At 31.7% G+C, this 13,439-nt stretch overlaps 1 protein-coding gene across 3 annotated transcripts in view; it reads right to left on the reverse strand.

The window, feature by feature from the left end:
- LOC142319063 (agrin-like) overlaps positions 1 to 13,439 on the reverse strand; it is a 968,658-nt gene that overhangs the window by 86,783 nt on the left and 868,436 nt on the right. For all 3 annotated transcript variants that reach the window (XM_075355916.1, XM_075355919.1, XM_075355917.1), the window contains exon 5: positions 5,822 to 6,055. In XM_075355916.1, coding sequence (XP_075212031.1) covers positions 5,822 to 6,055 — 234 coding nt within the window. The remainder of the gene's footprint in view (positions 1 to 5,821; positions 6,056 to 13,439) is intronic.

A 13,439-nucleotide genomic window follows, 5' to 3' on the forward strand; every position in this document is an offset into this window, starting at 1 on the left:
ACATAAAACGATTCTTTATACACTTTATATTTTTAATATCTAATAGCACATATGATAAATTTATAACGTTTTTAATCATATAAATTTTTCTTGAAAAACTAAAACCTTTTTCTTTTTCCTTTTTAGCCTTCGGGAATTACCGTTCAGGTATTAATTTCAGAGAATGAATGAGGATGATATGTATGAGTGCAAATGAAGTGTAGTCTTATACAGTCTCAGTTCGACCATTCCTGAGATGTGTGGTTAATTGAAACCCAACCATCAAAGAACACCAGTATCAACGATCTAGTATTCAAATCCGTATAAAAGTAACTGCCTTTACTGGGACTTGAACACTGAAACTTTCGACTTCCAAATCAGCTGATTTGGGAAGACGCGTTCACCACTAAACCAACCCGATTGGTTGAGAAACTACAACCTTTTTTTTTTTTTTAGTTTTTTTTTATTATTTTTTTTTGAGAAGCTACAACCTAAACGAAACCAATCTGACGGAAGTTCTCTGGTGAACTTATTCAAAAATCTTATATAATAGCCTTATATAATCAGTTATTAATTTAGTTGTATGTATTTGTAATTAAAACTATAAGCATTCATATTTATCTCTAAATAAATTTAAGAAAATTAAAGTTAACGTCTAAAAAGAGGAACGTGTTAACTTAAATTTAAATTATTTATTAATGAAAAAATCATAAATTGTATAAAATAAAATCGATAATCAAAATAAACAATGATACTGGTTGTTATTTTTATATTCATCAATTAAAAATTTATTGAAAATTGGCTGTTAGAAAGTAAACATCATCAGTCTAATAAATAAAAATTCGGTGGGTAGGTAAAACTAAAAGTTCTATCAAGAATATTCTTTAAATTTTCAGTATTATAATTAAAATAAAATTATAACTAAACATTATTATTTAAATTAATTTGGTTTTTGGTAGTATCATAATTAAAATGTCTAAATATTAAAAAAAACTTATGTATTTCGGTTTTTTCAAATGTTTTTATTCATTAGGCTTGAATAAAAATCGATCAGAATATGTCAGATAATGCTCAGGTCAGAAAACTACTTTAAGAGTAATTTTAGATTTTCTGACCACCTCTGTTTGAATGGTACTTTTATCGAATACCAACGACACAACTTGTTCGTTTCAAATCGGTGGCTTTTTCGAACGAATTTTTTTATTCGTTGTTAACTTACGTGCTACTGCATTATTTCCATTTATATATCACGGAAAATTTATTTACTGACTGCTACATGGCGACTTCTGGTGACCAGATGTCTCTTACTGTATTGAATATTTCTGGAATGGGTTCTCGTTCTTTATCATGTGACGCCAAATGAATTCGGTGATGTAGGATTCCAAGTGGTGCCTGGCAGCTTTCCTGTGCTCTTTGTTTCAACATTCCGTGACCTCTACAAGCGTTCTATGATTTGAGTAGGAGCACCAAAGTGAGGATCTACGAAATGGTGTTGATGATTCACAGTATAATGGTGAATCATCAGCATAACCCTTGATAATGGTGGTGAATCATAAGGGTAGAACCCTTAGGCAGTGCATGGATTTGTACGCACCCTAGGAATTCGAGTACAACAAATTCCCTACATTAATAGGATTCAGCAGGGTTGATCTGTCAGCAACTTTTAGAACGAAAACTCAAAGTTTTCATAACAAATGACTCTGAAAACTCGTAGTTGTGAGTAGACGCGATCAACATGATTTTGAGCCTCAAGAACAGCTCTCATCGATTTCAACGACCATTTTCCGAAATTTTATTTTGTTTGTGCAGTACCAAAATAGTCGACACATTCTTCTCTAATGAAATTAATCCAGTCGATTATTGTATTAGGACCCATACCCGATTTACGGTGACAACAAGAACACTTCATAGTTCGAACGCCTAACCACACAGATAACGTATGATAGTCACGAAGCTGACCTCGACCGTCAAGTACGTTGGTTGTAACGCCAAACAACAACGTCACTTTCGTAAAGACGCATGTAGTGTCCGTGGTGACATGTCCTTGTTCTCGGTAGAATAAGCGACAAAAATGGGAGTCATGGACATTGGGTCTCTCCGCATAGAACGTTAAATACCTCAAAAGAAGTTGTGTGCAGGGAACTGCTAAACTGCACGGAGGAAGAAATAGTCGAGGAGCTATTTAATCAAGAAATTGTAGCGTGTTTACTTGCGGCGACTGAACACTCGACGCAATGGAGAAATTACAACCTCCGCGTCGCAAGGATTAACTTCTGACAAACCAAAGTGTCCAGAGAAAATAAAGACTGGATTCCATAGATTGGATGTATTTCTCTCTATCCCGATTCTATTGCCCTATCTATAAGCAAGAAGTAGCTGTTCAAGAGGTTAAAACAATACAAAAAGTTAGCTACTATAAAGCAAGGAAGATCGTGCAAGGCAGAACTCCAAAGATTGCATCCTATACACAGGTTACTGCAGCTCCATTTAAACCAGATGAAGTAGTTTCTCAACTGGCACCAGCTCTGGTTAGTATGGTATGGAACGTATAATCAACAAAAAATTGAAGAGTCGACCATCGTGAGAAGTAGTCCAGAAGCACTGAAAAAGAAACCATGTCTCTAAATCAAAGATTGTTAAAGAACTTAGGAATGAGCTTTCGGCCACTCAAAAGGTAAAGGAATAAAGTAAACGGTTTGGGTAAAGGAACCCAAACCGTCAAAGAAGTCTGAGAGGGATGTAAATATAGTATAAGTTTAAATACAGAAGATCCGCCTCTTAGGGAAATGTAAATCCTAAGGTAAAGATGCTAGAAGAATAGGATCTTGAAAAACCAAAGATAGAAACCTCTAAAAATGGGGATGCCATTAAATGAGAGGGCGAGCACTTCAGCTGCCCACATGCATTAGCAGAGACTGCATCGAATCTTGACTAAGATGCACTGCTGACCATCTAAGCTAGTATCAGAAACCAGCAGCAAGACATCCTTCGTAAGGATGGGTCAAAAGATTCTATCTCCAAGACCTTAGAACCTTGAAATTCGACACTGAGGCCTTCAGGAAGATGGAAAAAAGAAGAAAGAAGGGGTTTTCATAAGGGCAAATCTAGGCGATAGGAAATAATGTGAAAAGTCTTACGAGATTTTAACGAATTTAATGATAGGACGAGTTTTTAATAATTATATGATTTTGTAGTTGTTTTAATAGAATTGACAAAGTTTGGATAAAAATATTTATATTTTTTAATAGCTGACTATGTTGCTTGTGTTTCACTGGGAAAGGGAAAGAAATTTTTTTTCTATTTTGACGTGAAAGAGGCTAATAACCACAATAGTCAATGCCCAAAAACTTCTAAAAAAAATTACACAGTTTGCTATGTAAAAAAAAAAATAGATTAGTTGTTAAAAATAAATTATCACGAACACCAAATAATATACGTTATTAATTAATATATACAATTTGTATTTTATTAATTTAATATGTCTTATTTCATTTAGAATTTATACCAGAGATATTTAAAATTTAAAATACATGTCGATTAAAATTCATAATGCGTTTTAGTTTTTTAAGTAAGTTACCTAAATAATAACGCCAAAGAAAAAGAATAAAAATTTGTATAAGATTATTTAGGAATATAAAAAATGGAACATAATAAGTACAATGAAGGCTTTCATTTCATAAAAGATGGATATTTTAATATTATACATCAAATTTCACTTTGATTGATAGAGGAATAAATCATTTTGCTTTCTAACAATACATTCCATACTTTTCCTGCATTTTAACGAATTAATATTTCATCCATAAATTTCTCTTTCGATAACCGAACTCGTATCTCACTTTTCTAATAACAACATAATAAAAAAGTAGATAATATATTATTTTCAGTCTTGTTATTATGCTATTTTTTATTATGTATATATATAATTTAGAGCAAGTTGATGCAAATAAGTATTTTTTACTATTTTCTAAAAAAGGTGTTCTGAATTTGTTATTTATTTTCGAATTGCCCAGGAAAAAATTTGGTTGAATTCCAAATTAAAAAAAAAATAAAATAATTGCTTAAAATTTTATCCAGTGGTTGTACACAAACAATTTAAAAAACCTTTTTTAATAATTGGATTAAAAACAACTTTTATTATTAGTTAAAACAAACAGAATTATCTTAGAGCACAATTCTTCCTATCCCTTTTAACAATTTCAGTTATATCTCAGTTGTTTATTAACCGATTTTAACAAATGAGATTACATTTAAATTACAATAAATGAATTAATATTTTATTTAATAAAAAATAGACAGATGAAACTAATATTTACAAAAATATTATATTAGTGATTAAACAATTTAAATGCCGGCATTTTTGAATTTTCAAACTTATTTTTTATTTAGAAAATAAGTTTTGATATATGTACCCATATTTCATTAAAATATGTCAATCAATTTTTTAGATATAAATTTCTATTGAAAAAAAAACAGTGGTGGAGATTGAAAATGAAGCTTTTGCCGATATGAAGATTATTTTTAAGTCTTAAGTCTTAAGATTATTTTTTCTTAAGTCTGGCTAATGCCTTCCAAAATTCTGTATATATACGTATATAATAAAACATGTAGAATTTTTGAGGAGCAAGTCTTACTGAATAATAAAAAGACTACGGTATAATTATAATATTGATTCTTTACGATTTCACCACGACTTCGTGTAGAATATGCTATATTTATTTTAAAAAAGGATTTAACAAATGTTAACGATTTCATAGAATACATAAATAACATACTAAAATTACTGTAAAAGAACATTTATAAGGATCAACAATTTGAATCAATTTTTTTGTAAAATTAGAGGTATGCTCGATTCACAGTATTAAACAAAAAAAAACAATAAACAAGAGATAACTATTAAAAATTAGAGAACACGACTGCCGATAAAACATTGCTCTTTTTGTTCTGGTTTGGTCCCATCGTGATTTTGTATTATACTAGCGAATACTCCATTTGAATTTTTAAAATCGGACGATTGTTTGCAGAGATATTATAAGAGCATCCCATTGCAGCTCCCAAAACAGCACCCCAGGGGCGACCCGTTTGTTACCAATTGATGGTGACGATTGGTCAAGCCTCGCAAGAAGTGCTCGTATCGCCTCACCATTATAGTCTCACACGCAGTCCCCTCTGGAAATGAATAATTATTAAACAAAGATTTTTTAAATTTATTTAAGAATTTTTTTAATTTTATTTAACGTAAATGTAATTCTATTATTTTTGTAATATTATTCATTCAATTAATTCAGTTCAAATCAAACTCACAATTATAGAGACACATAGTTCACAGTTCATTAATTCAATTCATTAAAGTTTGTGCTTCAACCGGAAAATCTCCACTGCTACATATATACGAGTATATATATATACATACATATTTATATAACCTATGACACTCCCGGGATCGTAAGTATTCCAACGCGGGGTCATACATCGAAATCGGTTCAGCTGTTGAAGTGCTACAATGGAACAAACATACATAAATAAACCCTAAATACATTACACGCCTTTTGGACAGTCTTGTAAAAAAGGAAACTCAATTTATATTTTAAAAAAATTTTTAATTTAAACATTTAAAATAAAATACAAACTTAACAGATAAAATTTTGACTGTAGCTTTCAACAAGTTTTTATGAATTGACGAGTTTCGCTTTGATCTTTAACATTCTTAATTGATAAAAATATTATGAGTATTCAAAAGCTTAGCGTAACACACCTGTCTGTAAAGAGAAAGGAGTGGTACAATAGAGGTTCTATTTTTTAATTATTAAAAGAGATTAATTTAATAAACGATAATACTTACCGCAAGCGCCGTGAAGTTTTAAGCTGATTTCTTTTCCTTGTGTGCAGGCAGCTTTTCTCATGTGACAAAGGTCTCTATAGTCGCGGTTATCAGAGGCACAAAGAGGCCTAGAAGCAGCATGATCACCGTACTGGGGGCAATGTTGAGGGCAGACACAGGATGGTTCGCCCGTCGGCTTGACTACGCACTTTGCACCCGGCGGACATTGTTTCTCCAGACACGGATCTACAGAGTCTGCAGGGAATACATAGCAGCATTCAACTTCTGTGTTCATCATTATCATCATCATTAACATTATTACAAATATTATCACTTTCACCAATAATAAAACCATATTATTCTCGACTAAATTAGAATCACGCATTATGACTAGTCACTGTATAATCTCAAATCACACTTCAAACACCTCGCTTTATTTTAAAGTACGATAATTATTGTTGATATATATATATTTTTTGTTTATCTATTATTTTTAAATAGTTTATTAAATATAACTTCAGTTTGGTAGTTTATGTGATTAGTTTACGTAACAAGGAAAGAAGGATTGTCTGTAAATATTAATATTTATCTTTATTTAGAGTATTACATTCATTTTTCTCTTACATAAGGAACTAAAAATATATTCGTAGACTACCTTTTTTAAATTTCTATGTTACAGTTAAATTAATTGAAAATTACTTGAATGCATTTTAAAATTTAAACAATTTATCAGATAAATCACAAACAAATTATTTAAAAAGACCAACGCAGTTTAAAATAAACAAGAATAAATAATTTTATCCTAAGTCTAACTTCAAGATTAAAAAATTCTTTTAATGAACTATTTTATCCTGTGATACAAGCAAAACTAATATCTTTGTTTGAGATATTAGGTCAAAAAATATGTATTGCGATTTGGTCCTGTTTTAATTACATTTTTAGAACGGATTACTGGTTAATAACTGACGGAACGCATTGATGTTAGGGCATGTTTTATCTCCCGAATTATTGCAGAGATTGTAATCAAATCTTTTGTAGATGTGTTTGTGAAAAATATTTTTACTCTGAATATAAGGATTATTATTTCTTGGAAGATTAAAAAAATATTTGTTCTTCCTTTTCCTCAACGCGATTTCCATTCAGCCCGTCCACAGACCTTTCGGTCTAGCAGGAATGCGTTTGATGGAGCCCTAGTTTTGTCGAGAGTTCATTGCACTCCCTTCGCGGAGGGAGTCGCATATGGGTTTTGTAGATGATTGCCTGAATATTTATAGTAAGATAATAACCTAATAAAATTCGTATTATCTAAATTATTTATACTTTTGTTGTAGTGGATTTAATACACTAGAGGTTTATCCTAATGCTGGAAGAGATCAATTACAGTTCTTTAAATCAACTTAATGCTGCTGTGAGATATAAAATTCTAAATTAAAAAATACAAAAAATAGATCGATTTAAACATTTATCAATGAAATAAATTGATTCAAATAAACTTTTAAAATATTTTTTAACATCTCTACATGAAATTTTCCTTACAAACATTATTCAATTTAATGAAGAAATGTTAAGCTACAAAGTTAAGTTGAAAATCCTATTATGTAGGTTTTCCTTGTGTATTTTCCTCAAAGAAAGTTTTCCATCCAAGATTTTCGAGAAACTTAGTTCCTTACACTGCATTTACTTAAATATAAAAATATTTAAAGCCTAAAATATGGCTATTATGCCTTAAGTGAAATTAAACCAAAAAAAACTAATCTGTTGATAAACTTCACGGAATTTTAAACAAAAATTAATCTTTTACCTCATTTTTATTTCCCTTCTCAGGTTACAGTTAGTCATTTATAAATTACTACTGTTTTATAGCTAAATCCGTTTTAAAATTTCGTTTTCACTTTCAATCGAATATAACCATCGTTCGATTATAATCAAAGTTATGCTACACAAAGTGTTAAAGGAACAGGAAAAAATCAATTAATTAAATTAGTAATTTACTATATCTTAGTTTTATTGCACCGACATTAGATAATATAAGGTAATATAAATGAGTTTTAATGCAAAGAATAAAAATATTCTAGAACAGTCCGAAATAGCGTTCTAGAAACAAAAATACCAGTAAAAGAGTTGAGGATGTTTCATGTTACCCACTGAAGGAATGAGTTTCATTTTTTAATAATCTTTCTGGTAAATTATAATTTAAAGATTATTCAACAGTTTATCTGAAAGGCACACAAAACCTTCTCATAAATTCTGATAAGACTTTCACAAAATCTATATAAATCTTTTAGTGTACAACATGAATAAATTTTAAAATCATGTTGAATGATTTTTTGTTTTAAAATGCTGTTGAATTAAAATCTATATATATAAAAATGTTAAGTTCGTTTGTGTACGGCTTCAAAACCTCAAAATGTTCTGCACCGATTGAGCTCAAATTTTAGCATGATATATAACCCGGATCAAAGATTGTTTTCATCTATTTTTAATAAATCTATCTAACTATTTTTAATTTGTACAGTTTTTTAATAAATAAGAGGCTAATAAATCAGATGGAAATGTAAACAAAGGAAAACCAATCAGATCAATGCAAGATGGCCGCTGTCAAACACAACGACCAATCACAAAGAGCCCGTATGACCGTTGCCAATGTAAACAAAATCACAACTGATTAAGTAACAAATTTCTTTGAATTATATTTAACAGCTAAAACATCTGTATTTTATTAAAAAAAAAAAACACCAAAACAAAAAGAAAAGCCACCAAGAAGGATGACTTACAGTAAATAAATTAAAACACCCAACTTTCTTATAGCCCAGATAGACTTAAGACTATGCAAACAAAAAAAGTCGAAATAACCAAACCCAGAAAATAATATCCCTACATAATGACCAAAAAATCCTTTGTTACGTTATTTTTTTACATATATATGGCCAAACAATCGGTCATTTAGCATTCTTTGCTATGTAAAAGCAAAGAACAAAATTCACAAATAGTAATACTAAAACCACACAACTAAGTAATCGTTTTTTTTTGTTTCTTCTAACCTCCGAAACCACCGTTATGCATTGCTTGAGATGATGATATGAATGATATATAGCGTATGAAAATGCCATGCCTGACCGGGATTCCAACTCGGAACCACCGGATTAAAGTCCGAGACGTTACCACTCGCGCCACGGAGGCCGGCAAACATATTCGTTAGGAGCCGAATAAAAACACGACTTACCGATATGGCGTTGTGTGTCAAACCAATTTTATACGGACTACAATTACTTTTAATACGCGAAACCCTTTGAAATGATTTAACATTAACTTAAACCTCTTCAAAAATTATTCCTTTTGAACTAAGCCACATTTTGATATCATTGTTTTTCTATAACACGGCTGGAATTCTTTTCGTTTAATGATAAGAAGCGTTGTCGAAGACAATAACCGAATTCTCTTCCAAAGGACATAATACACCGCTAAACTATTTCTAAATAATTCAAATTCGTATAATTTTTTTACGATTAGCGTTTTTATCAAAATCTCACCTTTTTCTCAATTGACCTGCGGGGTTTTGTTTTCTTTGGAGACCGTAATTCATTAGTAGATTCATACTCGAGAATCACGTTGTACACTGAAGCAGCACAACTTCTACTTACGTTAACATCTGAAATCAACGCCGTTTGATTATTCTGTAATTTATAAGCATTACTCTGCTTTTGTAAGCATTTAAAATGATGTGTTTTTTTCACACGACTTAAGGGCTTTTTTCGCAGCCCACAAATCTTTATATATAAAAATGTTAAGTTCGTTTGTATATCTTTCAAAAACTCAAAATTTTCTGCACCGATTGAGCTTAAATTTTAGCACGATATATAACCCGCACCAAGGATTGTTTTTATCTATTTTTCGCATCACTCACATACCCGCGACCGCGAGAAAACAGTTTTTTTTAACGGTCAGCTGTGTACCAGTGACTGCGCCATCTACCGGAAGCGAGGGGAACACTCGCCATACTAGCTAACGACAACCGCAGTCACATGTGAAACAATACCTGTTCCCAATTACATTGTTTATTAACAAAAAAAAAAAAAAAACGTATCCACTTGCATCTGATTCAGATTATTATACAATTTGAATTAGATATTCACTTTAATCGAGGTACTTTTGTGTGATCGTGTCGTGATTGAGCTGTGTCTTTCACCAAGCTCTGAATTTATTAGAAAACTATCAACAGTGGGATATTCGTATTAATGACGCGTGCAACACTGCACATCCAAACCAAATTCGCGCATTATTCGAAATTATATTGACCGTTTGCTTCCCTTCATCTCCCACAGAGTTATGGGAAAGATATCGATCCCATATGGCTGAGGATATTTTGCATAGAGTACGCCTAGAAAATACCAATATGACCATGGAATTTACACAAGGCATTTACAACGAAGCATTGATAAATATTGAAGACAAGTGCTTAGCTATTGTAAATAAAGTTCTTAGTCAATTGGGAATGCAAGCACCCACCCGAGCTGCGATTGCTTCATTTGATGTGGATTTACGCCGTGAACAGAGTTACAACATTGGTGATCTTCAGTCATATGTCCAATCAAACATTCCCAAATTAACGCGTGAACAGAAAGGCATTTATGATCGCATAATGCAAATGATAAATGACGGAGTTGGGGGGGACGTTCTTCTTGGATGCGCCAGGAGGAACTGGGAAAACATTCCTCATTAGAATGATTCTAGCAACGATTCGATCAAAAAATGACACTTATCCTGTTGCGGAATATTAATCAGCCAAAACTCTGCAACGGCACGCGACTTGCAGTTAAGAAATTGATGAATAACGTAGTGGAAGCAACGATTTTAACGGGGCCTTTCAAAGGTGAAGATTTCCTCATTCCTCGAATACCCATAATCCCGACCGAAACACCATTTTAATTTAAAATATTGCAATTCCCAATTCGATTGGCATTTGCAATCACAATCAATAAAGCTTAAGGTCAATCTTTAGAATTGTGTGGTTTAGATTTAGATGCGGATTGCTTCTCACATGGGCAACTGTATGTTGCGTGTTCCCGAGTGGCAAACCAGATAGCCTTTATATCTACGCAGACAGTGGGAAAACAAAAAAAATATTGTATATCCACAAGTATTGCAAAATTAAACTTCTATGAAACGTATGCTTTGTTTTGTTTCTCATTTATCATCCGTGCAACCACAAAGTACCACAGCGAAGCGAGGGGGGTAAAGCTAGTATTTTTATACTTTACAAACGGACCTTAGGATTATAAACGGAGATAGGGTTGAAGTAATATGACTGATAAGCGAGAATATAATTTCCAATTTTTTTATATCACTACAAAGCTCAAACAATTAAACCTCTCAACCCTTTCTTTTTCCTGTTTAGCCTCCGGTAATTACCATTCAAGTATTACTTCAGACGATGAATGAGGATGATACGTATGAGTGTAAATGAAATGTAGTCTTGCACAGTCTCAGTTCGACCATTCCTGATATGTGTGGTTAATTGAAACCCAACCACCAAAGAACACCGGTATCCACGATCTAGTATTCAAATCCGTATAGCCTTTACTGGGACTTGACAGGACTTGAAACCTCTCAACCCGCTCGATACATAAGTTCTTGGTAATTCTTCCTGTTCTCATGACCTAGCAAACGCGTAAGGGCGTTTTTACCTTGTAACTATTTTAAAAATGGACTGTCATTTCGACAGATCTATTTTATAGTAACTAAATGTTTATTATTTAAAAGAAAGTAATTTTATAAAAAATACTTATTTTATTTAGTAATGTTTTAGGATCTAATTATTTATTAAAAGGTAGGATGTTTAATTATTCACAGAGATATTTTTTGAGACGATTAATATGTATGATCTGTTTACTCGGCACAATATATAAATAAATTGAATGTCTATCGATTTGAGGTAGTTCAACTGGAGTTGGCCCCTCTATTTATTTTGGCTAGCACCCTATAACAGCTATCGATTGAGGATAATAATATAAATTCATTTTTTATAGCTTGTAAAAGAATGCCGTGCCTGACCGGTACTCAATCCGGGAACCTCCGGATGAAAGGCAGAGGCGCTACCATTCCGCCATAGAAATCGGCTTCACTGAGATATAGTAGAATCTATTTCCTATTGCAATGCTTGTTGGGGTGTGTGAAAATGTTTATACGGAAATATAAATACGTTTTTATTAACATAAATATTAGTTAAAATAATTGTATTTGTTAATATTAAGTGTCTATAGCAGGGTAAGCAAATTTTTGTTACCGTGATTGTCAAATACGATAAACCAATCAGAAATAGATAGAAATGAAATAATTGATTTATAATGCTCATGCTCAATGCTTAATGTATATATTTATGTATTTATTATATAATGTATTTATTATGTATGATATTTATAATGCTCTATTGTACTGATCGAGGTGAGTCAGAATTCACAGCTAGAATAAACCTTAGAAATTCTGCCACTATAGGTTACAAATAGCTTAGACAGACTAAGATGTAACCCACCGGGTTGGTCTAGTGGTGAACGCGTCTTCCCAAATCAGCTGATTTGGAAGTCGAGAGTTCCAGCGTTCAAGTCCTAGTAAAGTTATTTTTACACGGATTTGAATACTAGATCGTGGATACCGGTGTTCTTTGGTGGTTGGGTTTCAATTAACCACACATTTCAGGAATAGTCGAACTGAGACTACAAGACTACTGAGACGATACAAGACTACACTTCATTTACACTCATACATATCATCCTCAATCATCCTCTGAAGTATTATCTGAACGGTAATTACCGGAGGCTAAAACAGGAAAAAGTAGAAGAAGCCTGATAAGATGTACTCAGTTTAGTAAATTAAGATAGATAACTATTTACTTTTATTATCTTAAACATCACCATATTTTTAAGCAATCGAAACAAACCATATTATTTACTTATTTATTTACTTACAAAAGATATGATTTTAGCATTAAAACATTTAAATTATAAAAAAAAAACTTTTTATTCTGCGAAATAATCATGTAAAACTTATACATTTTGCTACTAATAAATAAAACTTTAATTTTCCCGCTGTGTCAAACTTTAAGTTTTTGAAACTTCTAGAAGAGAAAAATATTTGCAACGTAGTAAAGCTGCTATGATACGACTATTTTTACTGAGAAAATACACAAAAATTCTCGTGACTTGTGTTAATAAACGTGATAACTGAAATATCACTTAAATTTCGTTAGGCTTGGCATACTAATATAAAATTTTATATTTGTCTCGGTGAAGAAGGCAACGACGGTAAACCACTTCACTCCCGCATCCATCAAATAAGCCTGGCATAGGATCTTTTTATTCTGGGAATGATTATATAATTCACGGGAGCAAACTGTCACTCGTATCAGGTCGCTTAGAACTATTACAAGTTTGTGGCACTTAACAAAGTTTCAGTTTACGTTTCCTTTATTTTAATGTCGGATTATGTTAATTGACTAATTAATTTTTTTATTGATTAATTTAAAAAAATATTTTATGGTCGTGAAAAATACTCTGCTCTATTAAAGCCGATTTAATGTTTCGGTAATTTAAAAGTAACCGAATAATAACGAATGATATCGGTTCAAAATTAAATAATAATTGTA

The sequence above is a fragment of the Lycorma delicatula genome, chromosome 2 (genome assembly GCF_047948215.1).
Source record: "Lycorma delicatula isolate Av1 chromosome 2, ASM4794821v1, whole genome shotgun sequence".
Taxonomy (NCBI): domain Eukaryota; kingdom Metazoa; phylum Arthropoda; class Insecta; order Hemiptera; family Fulgoridae; genus Lycorma; species Lycorma delicatula.